The sequence below is a fragment of the Perissodus microlepis genome, chromosome 23, assembly GCF_051167445.1.
Source record: "Perissodus microlepis isolate ML-2025 ecotype Zambia chromosome 23, ASM5116744v1, whole genome shotgun sequence".
NCBI classification, from domain to species: Eukaryota; Metazoa; Chordata; class Actinopteri; order Cichliformes; family Cichlidae; genus Perissodus; species Perissodus microlepis.
In genome coordinates this window covers 24,783,833-24,804,278 of record NC_140482.1, presented here as the reverse complement: position 1 = coordinate 24,804,278, position 20,446 = coordinate 24,783,833, and the positions used below count along the sequence as shown (strand labels likewise).

At 37.3% G+C, this 20,446-nt stretch overlaps 1 protein-coding gene across 3 annotated transcripts; it reads right to left on the bottom strand.

Annotated features, from left to right (window-relative positions):
* Window positions 1–123: 123 nt before the first annotated feature.
* Window positions 124–18,639, bottom strand: tbx19 (T-box transcription factor 19). 3 transcript variants are annotated; one of them, XM_084920741.1, is made up of 10 exons: window positions 18,483–18,639; window positions 16,519–16,612; window positions 15,134–15,405; window positions 11,092–11,368; window positions 7,391–7,525; window positions 6,478–6,539; window positions 4,550–4,608; window positions 4,024–4,182; window positions 2,935–3,088; window positions 124–2,856 (listed from the first exon to the last, which is right to left on the bottom strand). In XM_084920741.1, the coding sequence occupies exons 2-10, from the start codon at window positions 16,552–16,554 to the stop codon at window positions 2,688–2,690; spliced, it is 1,323 nt and encodes a 440-aa protein (XP_084776867.1). In that variant the 5' UTR covers window positions 16,555–16,612; window positions 18,483–18,639; the 3' UTR covers window positions 124–2,687. The 3 variants fall into 3 exon arrangements, with proteins under 3 accessions (XP_084776867.1, XP_084776869.1, XP_084776870.1); XM_084920743.1 differs by having other exon boundaries at window positions 16,578–16,612; XM_084920744.1 differs by lacking the exon at window positions 16,519–16,612.
* Window positions 18,640–20,446: the final 1,807 nt, after the last annotated feature.

The following is a 20,446-nucleotide window of genomic DNA, read 5'->3' as shown; positions in this document are numbered from 1 at the left end:
AAAAGGGGGCTCGAGAACCAACACCTGGTCTATAGATCAATAAATCATCAAGTCTCAGTGACGACTTCCTCGTTTTCTACTTTTAAAAAACTGACATAAAAACACACTCTCTCTTAAGTCTTTATTGACACACAGCTGAATCACAACCTCTCTCTTTCTGCAGCAGAAAACAAACAAAAAGCAACAACGAGAGCAGAACTATTATTTGGTGTTTTTGCTGACTGCATGTTTTAATTTAATTAATTTAATCTTGAAATTATCTTTTGTTTCTGCTTAGCAGAAACAGATCCGGAGAAACAACAATGAGAAAGCAACATCATCAACAACAAAGACATGAATCTTTTACCTCTGACTCCAGAGGGCACCATAACACCACAGAGTTTGCAAGACTTAACATTGATTTGATTTCTTTTAACACTTTGATTCAGCAAATGATATAATGTTGATTTACATGTGACTTGATGAGCAAGTGGCAGCCACTAAAAGTCCCTGCTAGACACCTTTAATATCTGCAAGAAAAGGAAGCCAAATTTACTGTCAGGTAAAGGGGAATAATTTTAATTTCATTCTCTATATTATATACTGCAACTCTTCAAAAGTCCTAAATAATGCTCTGGCTCTTTAAGGCCCTCCTCCATATGAAAGCTCACTTCTGTTTAATTTCCCAAAATCTGGAGAAGAGCTGAGGGGCAACACCTAGAGCCTGTGAGCCGTGATGTTGGAAACAGAAGATTCAGAGCAGTGTACATAATTTAACATTATTACTTTAAACCCAGGACAGGTTTAAATGAACATCTGAGATGGTAACATCAAATATATGACAATATGTCATAGCAAATTATGAATCTATTATGTTTCTAAATGTAGCTCTTCAAGGCCCTCCTCTCTAAAAATCTGACTGGCCAACATCACAGAGCCAGCACTGAAAGCCTATGAGCCGTGATGCTGGAGACAGAGGATTCAGAGCAGTGTGAAGTCTCAAAAGAAATACTTTTACATAAGTTTACTTCATTATTTTTAACTTTAGACAGGTTTAATATGAACATCTGACACTGTGACATTAAATACATGACAACAAATCATGAAAAGCATAATACATCTCATTTAAAGTCTTAGCATGATTTGCTTTTGAAAATAAACCACATTTATCTTATACTTATCTTATCTTATTCAGCCCATCAGTTCACCTGCTGAAATAACCTGTTTTAGCTCCTGTCTCTTTAAGGCCCCCCTCCCTAAAAGCCCTCTTCCTTTTGATTGGCGAACTTCTGGAAGCCTGCAGAAAATTTGAAATTTCATAAATTATAAATTGAGTATAAAGAGGAATCTGAAGCCCAGGCTTTTGGCCAACATTTCATTTACATATGTTCATCTCACTGTTTTACATTTTTATTACCAATAAATGGGGGGGGGGGGGGGACCCAACAGTATTGGTTTAGTTTAAGTAACCAAAAGAACATTTGGCTGTCAGTAGATGCTTACTAGAAGACATTAGCAAATATTTACCTATTAGATTTTAAAAGTGGCCCCCAGTGCTCATTAGATTGCATCAACAACCAGCAGGTACATGTAACCATTTTATTTACAGGTATTTACTGGTTAGCTGCTAACTAGTTAGTTGCCACTAACTCAAATAACACCGTCACTCATATGTAGCTGCCAGTTGCTAACCAGTATCTGCTACTTACATGCAACAAAGGCCAGCAGTGATTACCTTTATCTACTAATAGCAGCCACTAGCAGACATTAACAGCCACTAGAAGTTACCATGTAGGAGTTGTCACTGTTATCTATAAGTAGTCACAGCTGCTAAATGAAATAGTAGCCACCAATAGCTGTGGTACAAGCAGCCAACTGGCCACTTCCTGTGGCCTCAGTCTAAAAGTCATAGAAACCAGTCCATCAACCCCAGTCAACCTATGGTCGCTAGGAAAAAAAGTGTGTATTTCCTGAATGGTTGGCGAGTGCTTGTTGGCTGTTAGGTCACAAAGTCTGTCATAAAGAAGGTGCTGCACCAGAAAACCTCCATAAGACTGTTTTGGTCACTAACAGACTGCTATGTTAGCCAAGAGTTTGCATACATAGTTCACGGTTTACCGTCAGGTAAATGCTGTGTCTTACTGCTGGACCCAAAGTGTATAAGAGGCTCCAACTTTTACTAGTAGGTGACCGGTCTCTGTTTCCAATTTCACTAGTGGGTTATGAACTCTTGATGAGTATTTGCAGATAAGTTGGCTTATTACCTGAAAACTGTGAGTCACTGTGGCAATCTGGTACCCACCAAGGCAACTTTTAGGAGGTGTTTTGTGCAGCACCCTCTTTGTGATTAATTTCACAAAGCAACTGCCAGAAACCACTCGCCAACTGGTTGAAGACTACATATTTTTGGGGTTGGGGTTGGGGATCTCTATCCCTATGTGATTGTAGCCACAAGCAGATACAAGTAACCATTCCTTTTCAAATGATATCTATACAAATAGTCATAAATAGTTACAAATAGTGTTTAAAATATATTTTTTTTATCTACTGCATGATATGAGTAGCCATGAAAGCTTACAGTACTCTATGTACAAATAACCAGCAGCTGTCACCGTGGTTACTATCAAATAATCTCACTGAACGGTTACCACCAGGTTACTAGTGTGTAGTGGGTTATCACTGATTAATTTGGCCAATCACATCACATTTCAGAAAGAGTGTGTGGGACCAGGCGGCCATCCAGCCCCGCCCATCCGAGTGTGACTAGGAGGCTGCATGAGTCCCTCGCTGCTGATTGGTCCATGGTGGAGCCCAGCGCAGGGTGAGTGGGAGGGGCTCAGCTCGCTGCATCCAACTGTCCACAGACAAGGGTACTGACTGAAAACACACACAGACAGTTAATTTAATCTGAAAAACCAGTACATTTACCATTTAAAGCTGTGGGATGGGTTTCACCTGGAGCTGTGAGGAGGAGGAGGAGGCTGTGATGAAGGGGCGCTGCTACTCAAGGGAATGGAGGCAGAGGAGGGTGAGGAAGAAGATGAGGTGGGACGAGGGGAGGAGGTGCTCCAGCCATCAGATATCACCTGAACACCTTCAGAGAGACACACTGAGAGCACACAAAGAATCCAGAATTTAGAAACTGCTGTGTTCATTCAATATTGAGTAAAATATTGAATAAAAACCAAAAGACTTAAACAAAAGATAGCATTTTGAACACAAAACAAAAATCTGTAAAATGTACTTTTTTGCTAAATAAGAGTAAATATATACATATATATATAAATACATATATACACATATATATATATATGTATATATGTATTTATATATATATACACACACAAGTGTGTGTGTGTGCATATTTCTATATTCATGTAGATGTCTGCAGGCAAAATTTTGTATATAAATATTTAAAATTACCATATAAGTAAATCAACATAATTTACATTGTGTACTAGTGTATATAAAGGTATATATGTATATAAGTAGTTATAGAAAGTAAATGTTCACTGAATATTCAGAAAAAAACCCATATAAAATATTTACGTAAATGCTTATTTGTTTATCTGTTTAATATACAGTTCATTAATCGTTGTTTTTATGTCACATATATAAGAATTTTGTTTTTAAATCATAGTAGACATGAAGCAAATTTGTATATTCATGACAAAAAGAGATGTCTGCATGCAAATGTATGTATATAAAAATTGTAAATGCTTTATATTGTAAACATTTAGCAAATAAATAAATCATGATTTTTTTATATAGTTATAAATGAACATGAAACTACATGTTTATACAGCACATGTTTGTACATATAGTATAATGTATAATGTAGTATAATGTCAGTGTAAAATGTCATGATTATTTCAATATAGTGAAAATGTTCTGCTGCATAGTTTTACATTAAAATTGAAAAAAGTAAAAACAAATATCTGTGATAATTGTAGCAAATATGAAATCCCTCTGTAATCTTAAACATGATAAGAATTACAACTTTATTTTTGGACTTTCTACAAACATTCACAAAAACACTGTTACCTGAGGAGTGCGAGCGGTGGGGCAGGTAGGCAGTGGGGTAAGGCGTGTGTCTCCCAGGGTACCCATGGTGTTTATAACCATGGTGATGATGTGATGTCAGCGGGAGGCTGCTGCCATAAGGAAAAGCACCTCCTCCTCCAGCTGAGCACAGCGACCAACCTTACACACCAAAGCACACATGCAAATATCTGTTTACCTAAAATGTATCGATAGTTTGGTTTTTTGTGTCAAGAATAGCAAGAAACATATACGTACACAAAAAATAAAAGCACAAGAAAAGTAAATGCTCAGAAAAACTGTTTATAAAAAAAGGAATAAAATATGCTGTTAAAATCAAACACATTCATAGATTCATAAATTTCATACCATGGAAATAAGATTTTAAATTTTTCCCACAAAATCAGATTTTTATTTTAATCTTCAAATTAAATTTCAAAAAGCATAAAAGTCCAATGTTTTATTTCGATATAAACTACAAAAAATGTAATTGTCTCTTTCATGAGGCTATATAAAGCTGTGAACTCACAGGACTGAATCCCAACACGGCCCTCTGATGGCTCAGGCAAACTCCGCCCACCTGGGATCCTGAGGAGGATAAATCAAACACAGCCATCAAGACAATGTGAGTTTGTGTGTCTGTGTTCAGATGTGTGTGTGGTTTATATTGTATAGAGTCTCTCACTTGACACCCTCTCTCCAAATGAGTGAGACGGTGGAGTTCATAATGACTCTCTAATCGCCTGCTAACGCTAACTTCCTCTGTTATCCTGGTGAGAAATGCTAAGCGTTAAGTGTAAAGTGTCAGCAGTCATTGCAGGCACATGGCTGTGGTGTAAAATATCTCTGGATGGGACAGAAATCTGACTCATCCACAACTGCACACTCATTATATATGACATACTAGATCTCACAGCTATTGCATTTAATCACAAGTTGATTTTACAACATCATTTGTTTATGTGGAGATTTTGCAGTGATGTTTGGGTCCCCTGATCACAGTTTTCTATCTCAGTGAGAAAAATATGAGCTTAAAGTGAAGTACGTCTTTATCTCCACCTTTTACTTATTCAAAATAACAAAAAATGAAAAGAACTGTCTACAGATTTATCATGATGTTTAGTTTGGGAGCTGAGAGCCTGACCTCTTGAAGTCAACCACTTTGGATACTGAGGTGTGTTTATCACCACTCCAAAGTCAGCTGAACCACCCTGAAGCTCTTCGGTAGTCAAATGCCCTTTTAGTCTTGCTAACAATCCTTCCATCAGTTCTCCCGCAACCTTTTCTTGGTACTGAAAACTAAAAGGCACAGAACATTTGAGATGGTGCATTACCTCTCTTGTCATAAATACTACCTACATTTTAATTTCTATGCAGATGATATCCAACTTTATTTATCTATGGTGCCGAAATTATTAGTTAAACTAGAGCCACGACTGGATCCAAGGCCTGGATAACCTTTAAATGCACCCCAAACTGAGGTTGATGCACCTGGGCCTAAAAACGTTATGGAGTCTAACCAGCAACTTACTCTGAATGACCATATACTTTACATATGTCTCAGAGCTATGCTGAAAGCTAGTTGACTTTGCAGAGGTGAGACCACCCTGCACCACCAACCAAATAAACAGGTGCCCTGCTGGTCCAATCCAGTTTTAACTCCCTGCTAGTGAAGACAAAACCCGACCATCATGGATGAGCTATAGTTGGATCTATTTTTAATGTTATCTGTAGTGCAGTGAAAGTCTTCTGCCGTGTGTTACCAGCATGCAGGAACTTTGATCAAACAACTTGGCCAGTGTGACATTTCAAGAGCTGTTCTACTTCTGTAGAAGTTATCTGGTGCTTTTAACGTGAAGCATCTGAGTTTTGAAAATTGCCGTACAAATAACTCTTGTTTTCTTCATGATAATTACTTAAAATGCTCTGAAAACCTAATATGAGAAACAGGACATTTTTAACCCTTGTGCAATCCAGCTATCTTAGCAACTAAAAAGCAAAATTACAGTGAAGTCATCATAGTCATCCGTTGTTACTTACATGGTCTGTTTCTAACTCAATCTGAAAAAAAAATATCTTGTTGGCAGAAGCGTAATATTTCAAAGATTTTGTGTAAATGCACAAAATATTTAGATTACTGAAATATCTAAACACTGTCATAATGAGATACCTAATTATTGAATATATACCAGCAAAAGGGCTAATAAATCAAAGCCCATTGTGTTAAAAATGTTCATATTTCACAGCTTTCCATTCTCCGTGGCACATTAATGTGGAAAATCCTGTAAAAATCTATGAAAAGTTTCAGAGGCTAGATTTATGTTTTTATAATTTAAAGTATCACAAAAGAACATAGAAATACACTATATGGCTACTGGGTCTCTTAAAAGGTATATCCAGTTTAAAAGTCAGATTAAAGTGTTTGGATGCTGTTGTTGTGTTGCTGTGCAGTGTTACCTCTCTTTGGCATCCAGAAAGGCTTTAGCGAACGGGTTGTATTTGATCTTTAGGGCTGTGATCTGCACAGAAAAACACAGAAACATCCACATCCTGTTACGTTATTTTACACTCGAGAAGAACAGAGCACCTCAGCTGTGAAATGTTAAATGACTTTTATGCATAACAGTCCATTTATTCGACAGAGGCTTCATCTTTCATTGATCTGTTCATTTGCAAGTAATTTCTCAATCAGGCTTCTAGATGAATATCCATTTTCATGTCCACTTATTGTATTATTTCACAGTTCTGTTTAATAAATTCTTCCTCTGTTTTCATTTGAATAATTAGTGTGTGTTCCCAATCTGTTTTTATTAACTGTGATCTCAATAAAATGAGAGAATAGATTATTAATAACCTAAACGTGACCAACTAAGTAAGGGTTTGCTGTTGTAACATTAAAAATGGAATATATTATACCCTTAAAAACTGATTCATCTCATTAAATTAAACAGATTCAGCTGGTAAAAAAAACTCTGAGCTTTACCTTTTTTTTTTAACTAAATCAGACGTCTGAGCTTTACCTTTATAAAAAATTTCATACATTTGTATTCAAATGTTTTTTTCCGATTAAAAGATGTTGTGTTGTGTTTCTAATTCCGAGTCTGTGTCCCACAAATCCATATTTATTAAAAAGGTAATTGAAAAAAGAAACACTGTCCAATATTTCATGACACTTAACCAGCATTAAATCTGGTTAATTGGAATATTTTAGCAATTTTAGCTTGCTGGTGTTAGCTTTAACTTTGATATATCAAAATCACCTTCAATTTTTCAAGAATTAGAACAAGTATAGCTGTGAAACTAGTTCTAGTTCACACCCAAACACCAAATGAAACACCAAATGATATTGAAAAAGGAACATGTTTTGTACCTCTTCATTCTGGTAGGCAGTGACGGCGATGAACTGTGTTTCTTTGAAGGAAACGTTAGAAACCAGTCGATGGCGAGAGCCAACACACACGATGTGGAGCTGAGGTTCATACTTATGGAGAGAATTCAACATAATCTGGGAAAATGAAGACAATTATTTCTACATTTTCACATTCATTTATAATTATTTAGACCAAGATTATTGTACATTTTTTCTGCACCTAAATGCTTTTATCTAAAAGTATTCGGCCCCCTTGAACTTTTCCACATTTTGTCACATTACAGCCACAAACATGAATCAATTTTATTGGAATTCCACGTGAAAGACCAATACAATACAATTACTGAAAAGTGGGGTGTGCGTAATTATTCAGCCCCCTGAGTCAATACTTTGTGGAACCACCTTTTGCTGCAGTTACAGCTGCCAGTCTTTTAGGGTATGTCTCTACCAGCTTTGCACATCTAGCGATTGAAATCCTTGTCCATTCTTCTTTGCAAAACAGCTCCAGCTCAGTCAGATTAGATGGACAGCGTTTGTGAACAGCAGTTTTCAGATCTTGCCACAGATTCTTGATTGGATTTAGACACCAGACAGGTCAGGGATAAAGTTATTGAGAAATTTAAAGCAGGCTTAGGCTACAAAAAGATTTCCCAAGCCTTGAACATCCCACGGAGCACTGTTCAAGCGATCATTCAGAAATGGAAGGAGTATGGCACAACTGTAAACCAACCAAGACAAGGCCATCCACCTAAACTCACAGGCCGAACAAGGAGAGCGCTGATCAGAAATGCAGCCAAGAGGCCCATGGTGACTCTGGACGAGCTGCAGAGATCTACAGCTCAGGTGGGGGAATCTGTCCATTGGACAACTATTAGTCGTGCACTGCACAAAGTTGGCCTTTATGGAAGAGTGGCAAGAAGAAAGCCATTGTTAACAGAAAACCATAAGAAGTCCCGTTTGCAGTTTGCCACAAGCCATGTGGGGGACACAGCAAACATGTGGAAAAGGTGCTCTGCTCAGATGAGACCAAAATGGAACTTTTTGGCCAAAATGCAAAACGCTATGTGTGGCGGAAAACTAACACTGCACATCACTCTGAACACACCATCCCCACTGTCAGATATGGTGGTGGCAGCATCATGCTCTGGGGGTGCTTCTCTTCAGCAGGGACAGGGAAGCTGGTCAGAGTTGATGGGAAGATGGATGGAGCCAAATACAGGGCAATCTTGGAAGAAAACCTCTTGGAGTCTGCAAAAGACTTGAGACTGGGGCGGAGGTTCACCTTCCAGCAGGACAACGACCCTAAACATAAAGCCAGGGCAACAATGGAATGGTTTAACACAAAACATATCCATGTGTTAGAATGGCCCAGTCAAGGTCCAGATCTAAATCCAATCGAGAATCTGTGGCAAGATCTGAAAACTGCTGTTCACAAACGCTGTCCATCTAATCTGACTGACTGAGACATACCCTAAAAGACTGGCAGCTGTAATTGCAGCAAAAGGTGGTTCTACAAAGTATTGACTCAGGGGGCTGAATAATTACGCAAAGCCCACTTTGCAGTTATTTATTGTATTGATTTTCGTTCCACTTCTCACGTGTACACCACTTTGTATTGGTCGTTCACGTGGAATTCCAATAAAATTGATTAATGTTTGTGGCTGTAATGTGACAAAATGTGGAAAAGTTCAAGGGGGCCGAATACTTTTGCAAGCCACTGTATAAATATACATACTGGTACTGGAATTTCAAGTGTCCCTTTAATTCTTTTAAGCTGTATATTCATTTTTCCATCTTTACCCATTTACACACATCTAAACATTTTTATATGTCTTTCTCAATTTGAACCTGTTCGTATCTCTCTATATCCAGTTGTAATTGTCTGAAGCTACCTCTATCTGCTACTATCTATCCACCTTTTTAGAGGTTTTCAGTCATCTATAATATTTTTATATGCTTTCGCCCAACTATCTATATTCATTAACACCAGTTTGTACTCATCTATAATGTTTCCATTTCAATTCAATTCAATTCTATTTATATAGCGCCAAATCACAACAGCAGTCGCCTCAAGGCGCTTTATATTGTACAGTAGATTGTACAATAATAGATGATCGTACAATAATAGATCCCCCGTCATCTATAATGTTTCCATTCCCCCCATACCTGCTTGTGTCCATGTATATTATTGCCCATTCATAAATATAACCATCTATATCTGGTTGTAACTGCCCACCTCATTCTATCCATACTTCAACATTTCCTATCTGACCTGCTTCTATACAAAGATACCAGCCTGTTTAGTTAATTTCAGTACTTTTTTACTGAAGTCCATTCTCTCTGAAGAGATCACAAGCCTCACGGTAAAAACTCGGCTCTAAAAGTTTGAAAAAGTCCAAACAGCTCTGTACTTTTGAATCAATTAACAGAAAACAAAGGTAAGTGTAGTTTTGTCAGTCAGTCAGTTTGTCAGTTTGTCTGACTGCAGGAGAGTTTATGGAGTGGAGCCATCTTTGTCTTTTGGCCAAAACACTCTTTTATCCATCTGTCTTTTCTATCTCGTCCATCTCCCCATCAACCCCCCCAAACCCCCCTCCCCTCGCTAATGAGGCCCAATTAACCAATCCGAGTTCTCCGGGCGGACACACAAAAACAAACTGTTTTCTATTCAGATTGAGAGGCTGGCTTCAGATCTGACCCCGGCGCTGTGTGTGTGCTGGCAGTGCCCACATTAGCTGGAGTGTGTGTGGGCTCTTTTTGAATATAGTTTACCTCTCTCTCCCTCGTCCATCTGAAGCATGATGGGTAAATTAATTTCCCAGTAAAAAACATAATTACCATAATGTACAAATAAGCTGAGCAATTATTTCATTATGGCCGAGCTCTCTGTTCCAACTCTGCATTACTGCCCGGTGTGTGCGTGTCATGTTTGGACAGGGATAATGGGGTAAATATAAACAACATTATTGCCAATTTTGTAGTGCTGTGCACGTGCGTTTGTGTTTGTGTGTGCGTGCGTGCGCATGGAGGCCTCTAAGAGTGCTGAACAGCTCTCGACAGGAAGTGCATTAAACTGCTGCTGGCCAATTAAGAGCTGTTTATCCCGTTCCCGTGGTTACGAGGGGGCGAGCAGGTGAAGTGAGCGGAGAGAGGGACTGAAGTGGCTAATTAGAGGCGGTAGTCTCTCGCCCACTTCAATACAATACAGAGGGAGGGAGAGAGAGAGGGAAAGAGACGGAGACTCTTGACATGAACAGCAGGATAATGGACTCAAGAAGAAGAAGACGGAGATGCAGAAGAAATATAGGAAAAAGTGTGGTAAAAGTGAAAGAGAGGGAAAGGGAGAAGAAAGACAAGAATGAATAGTAGAAAATTACGAGAACAAAAAAGAAAGATTGAAAAAAGAAAACACTAGATTAAAGAGAGGAATAAAGTACTGAAGAAAAAAGGAACTACAAACAAAACAAAGAAAGCAAAAATCAGCAGAACAGAAACAAAAAAGAGAACAAAAGAAAGAAAGAAAACGAATAAGAAATCACAGGAAAGAAAAAAACCAACAATTAAATAAAAACTGAAAATCTGAAAATATATGAACAGACTGGATAAAAATCAAAGTATGAATGACTGCAGAAAGAACAAGTAAACACACAAAGAAATCAATGAATGAAGACATGCAGATTTTCAGGCTCTGTTCCACCCACCTGTCCTCCTCCGTTCATCTTGTTGGTGAGTTTGACCTTGTTGAAGGACACGGCCGCTTTCATCCAGTGAGCGCCGAAGTTTGGCGAGTCAGGGTGGATGTAGATGCCACCGTGGCCCCGGCCTTCGCTGCGGCTTTCCGCCCGGCCGGCCGCCACCCACTCCCCGTTTACAAACTTCCAGCGGCAGCTGTCAGCCGGGACGAAGTCCAGCAGGAAGGAGTACATGGAGCTGGGGTCCAGGCCAGAGACGCTCACTTTCAGCACTGGGAACATGCGACTGAAGAGAGACACACAGCTTGATTGAAGGGGAAAGTTTATGTTCACTCACAGAACCCAAAATAATAACAGAATTATGGGGCCAATACCAATTTTAATGAATTTTTTCTTACATTATATTATAAGTTTATACATAGATTACACACATTGCCTATACATATGAATGTATCTCTATGAAAGTTTTATTGAAGCTGAAGATATTGTAACATACATTGCTGAACATTTAATCAACAAATTAGTCAGCAACTTATTATAAAGATATGTTTTGACTTTGCTCACCACCTGCTCAGCTGTGGGAGCTGTTCTGCTATTATGTGATTGCAAATCTGAATTTACAGTTTCAGTTTCATTCTTTGGTTCAGTTTTTTTTAAGTATAACCAACTATAATGATAAAGTTATTTATGTCAAACTGAAGATTGCCCGACTTTTTTTCTCTTTTAGCTCCATGTTTGGTCACCACCGGCACCTCAGATAAATATCCAGGTTTTAAGCTGCCAAAGGATCCACAGCATTTTGTTTTGCTTTGTTTTATGTTTTGGACTTTAGATGAAATTGAATATATACACAATATAACGTTTCATATAATGAATACATTTACAAACAAATACAAAATTATTGCAACTATTAAGCTACATACAGATCAAACTCAAATATTGGGAATTTGTGGATCTGTTAAAAACATTCCAAGAAGCCAACAGTAAATTTGAATAGTTCTATAAAATGTCTGCGATAATTTATCACAGTCCCACATTTAGTTAACAGATTAATTTTTAAACTGGCAGAATTTTCAGCTGCACTGATACACAGATAGTTGTTCCTTGTAGTTTCTCAGGAGTGAGGACTTTCTTGAGCTTTTCTAGGAAAATAGTTCAGCTTTGAGACTTGGTCAAAGAAAACATGTAAGAGCCAATTTTCAGAAATTTCTGTCAAATTAGAGATAATGATTTATATATAACACAAATAATTGTTGGATGGAGTTTTAAAAGTAAACAGAATCCAAAAAAGTTTGGTACTGCAATTTTTTGACAATTGCGCCAAACAGCTGAAGGCTGTATAAAGGCATTTTAACAATACCAGATTTTAAGGGCTTTAGAGAAAATGTCTATAATTTTCAGACTGGTTTTTCTCCAAAGAGCCTCCTGACACTACGATTCCACCCCCATTTTATTCTCTGAATATACCTTATTCTTTATTTTTCATTCTGACTGGTTGACAGCGGTACAGCCAACAAATGCATTTCTTTGATAACCGTCAATAACAACTGATGACTGATTAGAAAAATCCTTACCAGAGCTAAAATTTGTTACAGGCAGCATAAACTATGACAGATTATGATAACCAACCATCTCTGCATGTGAATATAAATTTATCACCATATGTTAAAAATACCAAAGTTTCCATCCTTCTAAAGCTGCTTTCAGACAAACAGTCGGCTCTCCAGCAGTAACAGCAGTTGAAGTGGCGTCCTGCAGGTGTAAATGGAGTGTCTGCCCACCGCAGGGCGCGACTGGTCAACACGCCTCGGCTTGGCACAAAAAAACCACAAAATGAAACACACAGAGGCGATGATAACAGCTGCTATCGAGACTAATGAATAACCCCGGTTAACAGCAGCACTGATCGGGAGTCAGCTTAAAACAGGGACACTCTGTGTTAATGTTTCTCCATCTCTGTGGTCATTTTTGCGAAAATATTCAGAAATCAAGTATCTTCTAAAACGAGCCGTTATTTGTAGAAAAATGGGTAAGATTATGTTTTTAGCATCACAACAAAATAACAAATCTCTGCCAAACAAAGTACAAGTTGCCACATCTGCTCAGAAGAACCACCAACAAAACTCAATTTAGAAAAAACAACAACATAATTTTTCAAATATTTTCTTCTTCAAGCTTGTTTCTCTCATAAAGCCTGAATTGTATATTCATGCTCAGAAAGAATATGGTGTATCTTCATGCCACTGAATTGAACATAATGATCTTTTAATGTCTGATTTTTCTGTTTCTAAACTGGCTGACTAGGAACAAAAGTTGATTAACTCTCATAAAAAATATTAACATGCTACTGTATCATTCATTGACTGCTGATGCCAATGAAGTCATTAACTTATTATCGCAAAGTCACAAGTTGAAGCACTAGAAAGTCCTCCTAATGTTACCTTCACAGGGTGCAACAGAAATGCCAAGCTAAAACTGTCAGAGTAAACTTAGCAGCATTATATGGATCATAGCTATTTACAGGGCCGGTTGTACCTGAAAGACTCAGTTTTTTATTTTTATTTTCACACTGACTAGTTGAAAGTTGCAAAGAACTGTATCTGTGTTTGCTAAATTACATTTTTCATTTGCAGACTTTCCTGACAAGAAAAATCAATTCTGTCAGTTTAGGAAAAGACTGAAAATTGCCTTTTTATGATTTTCTAACATGTTCGTTACTGAATACTGACTGTAAAGACAAAAGTTAACTGATATAATGATCTGTTTCCTGTTGGCTATCAATCTGATGGCTGTTGACAATGTACTTTCAGAAAAGTACTTTATTGATATTACGTTTAACACATTCTATATCTAGAATGTATTAAAGACCATAAGTACTGTCCTTATTACCTCTATAACTTCAGAAAAAACTTCTCACAACTCCTAAATTATATCTGGACACTCTCAAAGCTATTTATCACTTCTAAATGAGCCAAACTCTTCTGATTTTCTTCCAAAAAGTCTTACAACACAATTAGAAAACGTTACTAATTGCATCCATAACTTCTCCAGGAGATCCTCAGAATCAACAAGGACTACAAATATCAGATGTCAGTCTCCCTAATAGCCTCCAGAGCTTGTTGAAGACTTCTGAAACATCCAAAAGTATTTGTGGAATACTTTTTGGAGTAACTTATTGATTTTTTTTATTTGTGGAAATCTCTTCAATACCTTCAAAATCTAAAGAATCTCCCCCAAAGACCTAAAAAAAAATCTCCTGAACTAACTCAAAAACTTCTTTGAGACCTCTACAATCTCAACAATGGCTATCAAAACCTCCTCTTGTGAACACCTCTAAAACCCAAAACAAAGAGACACCCGGTATCTCAGCTGGCTAATTATGAAGGCTTTGTTTAGGAGAAAACATGTTAACGTGTTTTTTCTATCAATGTAGAAAAGTGGGTGAGGTGGCTGCAGCTCAGGAGGAAATGTAGGTCATCTACTAACTGAAAGATTGGTGGTTTGATCCTAGCCTGCTCCAGTCTACATGCCAAAGTATCCTTGGAGGAGATACTGCACCCCAAGTTGCTCTTTGATGCAACTATCAGTGTCTGAATGTTACAGAGAAAACGCTTAATCTTAGAAAATGTGCTTTCATGAATTAGTCAGTATAAATGAGATATATATAAAGCACTGTTGCAGTAGAGTTGTAAGGTGCTGCAGAAGAATCAATTTATTTACCATTTACCCAAACGCCCTTGAGATTCACATGTTGATCAGCAGTAAGACTCAAAAAAGTAAACATTAGTTAACGCAAAGTCTCTAATTGAAATGCATCCTGAGAATCTCTAATTCAGGTGTTTATATCCAGCTATTTTTGTTTATTTAAGAAACTTCATTTATATTGTAATTTGTTCACCTTTTCTTTCAATTTTTGAAAGTATTCTGAAGCTGTAAATAAACTTTTGTTTCCACTACCAGGTGCTTCCTGAATAACTAACAGTTGCATTGAAGGAGTGAAGTTTGTTCATGTAAGTTTGTTAATTTGTAGCAAAAATCTGAGAGCAGTTACCGTCCATTCTTGGTGACGATCATCTCGTTAGTGATGTGCTGGAATTTCCTCCACAGCTCGGCGTCCTCTAACGTCACCCTCAGTTCCCGCTCTGTTGGGTCGCCCTTCTCCCGGCCGGCCTGCAGCTCGCTCTCCACGGCGCTCAGCAGCCGCGACATGCAGCGTTCAGCCGAACCGGGACTGCACATCGACCCACCAGCACCAGTGGCACTCTGATCTACAGATGACACTGAACCAGACCCTCCATCTTCCTGTAACCCCTCCACCTTCATCTGCAAACCCGAACAAAGACAGATTCAATCGTGATGAGTTTTACAGTTTTTATAACATTAATTTCACTTGAGTAAAGATGTTTTGATTATTTTTTAGTCTTTAGAAACTTGACAATGCAATCTGATCCACCTAAATATTTTTATTTTACTAATTTAGTCCACTAAGCGTAAATTTTACCACAAAGTATGATTCTTGTCTCAATAGACTGAAGAACACAGCAGTACTTCAAATAATGGGTAAAAAAAACACAGGTTGTATTTCTTCATATCATCTCTTAGAGTCTGTTTTGTTGACCGCACTAAATCTCAAACATGGTATAAATTATGTTTTATTTGATATAATCATAGATCAGATTTCACTGAATGTTGAAGACCTCACACATTCTTGATGATTTTCTCAATTTTTAAAACACCTTTTGACATTTCAAACTACATCCTAAATACAATTGATCATTGAAAATGATCAGGACCAAATCATATAACCATGATTTTATATAATTTCTTAATAACACCACTTTAAATTACACCAACCCTCTAACGATCAGATTACGCTTCACTGCTGCATTTAACAGGTGATTAGTAAATCCCACTGAAAACAAAATTTTCAGTCCAGTCCACTTTGAATTCATGCTACAGGTTTCCATTTTTTTCTAAGCCACATAATCAGTTTAACTGAATGAAAATAAAAATAAAAAATGAGCTGACGTTATTGTCATTGTTGTAGTTAGCTGGAGGACGGTGTCAGCTACCCGATAAACCCATATTGTCCCTGAAAATTTCTGTATTTGAAAATAATAGGCTGAATGCAGATGGGAAATTTCTGGACCAAAGAAACACAAAAAATAAGCTCATTTTAGGAAGCAGTTTATCTGTTGTTTATTTTTGAAGCTTTTAAACAATCAACATTGTTTGATATGAAAGGAGCAAATGAAATGTGCTATAATCTGATGTTTGATTGTTCAGTTTAAATGAATCTGAATGAAATAAAAGGTTTATTTATTTTTCCAAGTTGCTCTTGAATAGAAACCTTCTTTAACTGCATCATTTAATTTACAGTGGGTTCACAGACTGAAAGTGACACAAAGGGGTCAACAAAATTGTAAAGTCTTTTACTTTGGCAGTCAGAAGCCTCTGCACACCCGACACCATTTGTCTTTCAATGAGACTCTTACTTGGCTTTTAGTATGGACCTGGAAGGAAACGATGCCTGAAACAAGAATGAAAATGACTGATTATAAACTGAAGGATAAAAACTTAAAACACATACCTTTAAACACCATCAGTAGATCGATTTATTGTATTGTCATGTCCATTTATGCACAGTTATCACATGCAAATTGGGCAAACTGAACTACTGATTTCTTTTTTAGGGCTATCGAATTTTTTTGCCTCAAATTGCTACATAGTTCACAGCATAGCAGTGTATTTAGTGCATGGCTAAATCTAACATGCCATCTGTACACTTTGGGCTGATGGCTTGAATGAACACTATGTTTCAAAAACAGGACGTTTGATCAAAATTTTTATCAACAACAAAACCCAAGATTGTGAATAAGAAGGTAAAATTGGCTGTAAGAAAATATCAGATATTTGGATACGAAACTTTGAAAACCTACCAGAAAGAATTTACTGTGCAAACAATTAAAATATAGATTATTAGAGTGCAGAGTCTACCAAAAATCACCTCTGAGATCTGTGGATTTCAGCTGGTTTCTTTTCTTTTTTATTCAAAAGCTTCCTTTTCTAGCTTTTCTTTGTCCGCTCAGACAGCAGACGCTCCAGCAGAGAAAACACACACAGGATAAAAGTGGGGATAATAAGCAGAAGTTAACAGACATTTAATGGAGTATAATTTTTCTGTTAGTTTATTTTCTGTCTGTTAACACTGCTGCTGTTGTTAGTAACTACTTTAACCACAGGACCCCACTGAGGGTGATTTAATACCTGCCTCATGATCAGAAATAGGAAAAAAAAAATCAATATTGTCATAACTTCCCAGTTCTAGTTAATAATAATAATTAGAAAATTGACCAAATTAACCTAAGATTTGTTTGAAAATGTTTGGGGGAAAAAAAGACTTTCCTATTTGTGTCAGTTTACACCAGGACAAAGAAACATCCAGGACCTTTTCAAACACTCTGAGGTCTGATTTCAGGTTTTTAAGACATGAAATCCCCCGTTTATTCTTTAGCTCTCTTTCAAAAAAAAATGCATTATTGTTATTAGATTAGGACCTTCAATAGTTATATATATATATATATATATATATATATATAATATTTTTGGCTCATTTAAATGCACGTTTAATAGAAATTACAACCCAAACATGTTAAGAAAATTATTTTACATAGGTGCAATTACTGAATTTGACAGAAAGCATATATACATCTCTTCGCATTCACATTTTCTATGTGATACACAACCACGTCAAAGAATTTGTATGATTTATTTAAAGATTTGAATGTTTTAAAGGTTTGAATGTTTTAATATTAAAAATAATTTCAAGAAACAAAATTCAAACAGCTATTTATCTCCAGTGAGTAAAAAATATAATCCAGTGTAAAGCGGACTTTTTTAATGATACACACATCCCTGTATTTAAATTTGATGAAAAAACTCCTAAAAATATTTTTTTATTACTGAAAGGAAGTATTCAGTCTACTTCATATATTAAATGTATATGTAAATCATTATGTAATATTCAGATAATGAATTGTTAATTCTTGGTGATTTCAAAGTAAACACTGTTAACAAAAAAGGGGAAAAAACAAGCAAAAAAAAGGGTAAAAACAGATGACAAATACATTTAAAATCCTAAAATAAAAAGCACATGAATGACAGCTGACACAGTTTACTGCCCATGTGCAAAAACACACAAAAAGTAAAAACTTACTTTTTGTTTAATACATTTTAATTCCATCAGTTGCAAATTTATCCAGAAATTCCTTGAAATTCCTGGAACAAAAATCTTGGAATTGTCTAACAACATTTCTACTTGAGCTTAACTATAATGGACATCTCTGTAGGTCAATAATAGGTGAAACTACAGGTGTATAAAAAGCTGAATATAAACTTACCTGTGACACCGGGCACCGAGCCGAACAGTTGAATTTATCCTAACGAGATGTTTTTTCCGATGAACAGGGAGACGAAAGGATGGAGGTTTGACTGTGATGTGAAGCCGCTCAGCATCTGACTGAACACATCACAGTCAATCAGAGGGCTTCAGTCTGACTACACCTCGCTCTGCATCTCTCTCTCTCTCCCCGTTACACACTCACACACGCTCTCCGTCTCTTTTCCTTTCAAACACACGGACGATTTACCTCACTCGGCCACTCACACTTAATCCACAGAGTGTTTAACTGTCCTTTGAATTATAAAAACTGCTTTCAGTAAAAGTGAGGAAGAGGGAGTGTTAAAAAATAGCAAACATAAAAGGGACGAGCACAATGACGAATCTAAAAACGAGCACAAATCTTTAACCTAATCTGCAAACTAATGCAGGAACAGGTGGATGTAAAATGGCAACCAACCTCCATGTTAAGATTTTTATAAACACCTAGAAGTGGATGAGAAAGAGAAGAAAACAACAGCAAAGCAGGAGAAAGTGAATAAAGTTGAAACACTGGCCTTGTAGTTTGTTGAAGCTGTGAGAGCAGCACCTTTATTTAGAGCAACTTTAGAGCAGATTTGAAGTTTGAGGAGAACAAATCAAGCGTGAATAAATTATATGGTTGCCCCTCTCTAAGCCTGGTTCCCTTGGGGGTCTCTTCCTTTTATAAGGGAGTTCTGCCTTCCCACCATCACCAAGTACTGATCATATAGGAATGTTTGGCTGTTTGGGTTTTCAACGGTCTAAAGTTCAGCCTTGTCTTATTTACAGTGTTAATAAAAGTTACTGTTGGCTGGTTGCCCCACGGGCTCACCACAGCAGGCATATGCATGTTTTTTTCATACATCTCCATTTAAGGCCTCAGTCAGAGACCAGTGGCTGACCCCCTTGCAACCACCATTCCCCAGTTAAACATGCATATTCCCTGACTGGTTAGTGAGTGGTTGCTGGAGGTTGAAACAGTTTGCATGGATGATGTCGATTTATCTGCAAACACCAGCCGACTACTAGCCGTGCGGTAGGAAAACATAAAAAAAACCAAAAGTGTGACAAACTGAAAATGGAGACTGTTTATCTTCAACGCTGTGTCTTACTGCTGACAAGCAACACAATTCAAAACAGGCAACTTTTATTTTGACAGGCAAACTTTCTCTGTTTTTGATCTATGGCTCTGTGGTTTGTTAGTGTTTGCAGACAAATTGGCATCTTCCACGGGGAACTGTGGCAAACTGTGACCAAAGCAATCACAAGGTCTGTGCTGCAACACCATATACGTTTTCTGCAACCATTTTCACTTAACAACAGCCAAAAACCACTTTCTCGTTGATCAGAGTATACACAGTACACAATGGTAGCTACCAGGCAGTCACCTTCCAACCTATAGGCCTTTGTGTCTAGGCCTTGACTGATTTCTTTGCACATTTACGGAAAACAGAAATCTCTCACTCACAAAAATATTCCGACTAAAAAATGTAGCTACTTACTTATCTAGAAGCTGTCTGAAGTCCATCCATGAACCTTGCAAACAGATCGCTCCTTATGAAAATGATGTCTCTGCATGTCCAGAATGTGAGCTCTGATACTGGAAGCTCTGGTTTCAGTTTGGAGTTGGAGTTCTATTAACAAGTCACATTTTACTCTGCTTATGTAGAAAGCAAAAGTTTCTACTGGCTTGATTTCATTTACATTCATTACATTTACATACATTTATTAACCATGGATGTTGGATAGAAAGCAAGGACTCAGATAGCTGCTAGCTAAACCACCTGTGGTTTGTATTCACCTGTGGCTTCTACAGGTGAATACAGCTGATTGGTGAAACTTTGGTTTGATACTTGGTTAGTTGATGATCTTGATAATCTAGTATTAGCATTGCTGCTCCAGTCTAGTAGCCAAAGTATCCTGTGGCATGAATGCTCCTGATGT

Coding starts and splice junctions, on each gene's coding strand:
- tbx19 (XM_084920741.1), bottom strand. CDS start 16,554: ATGGTGTCGGGTGTGCAGAGGCTTCTGACTGCCAAA. Junction 15,406..16,518: donor AGAGGCTTCTGACTGCCAAA/GTAAAAGACTTT, acceptor TCGGGTTTGCAG/ATGAAGGTGGAGGGGTTACA. Junction 7,526..11,091: donor AGATGAACGGAGGAGGACAG/GTGGGTGGAACA, acceptor TCATTTTCCCAG/ATTATGTTGAATTCTCTCCA.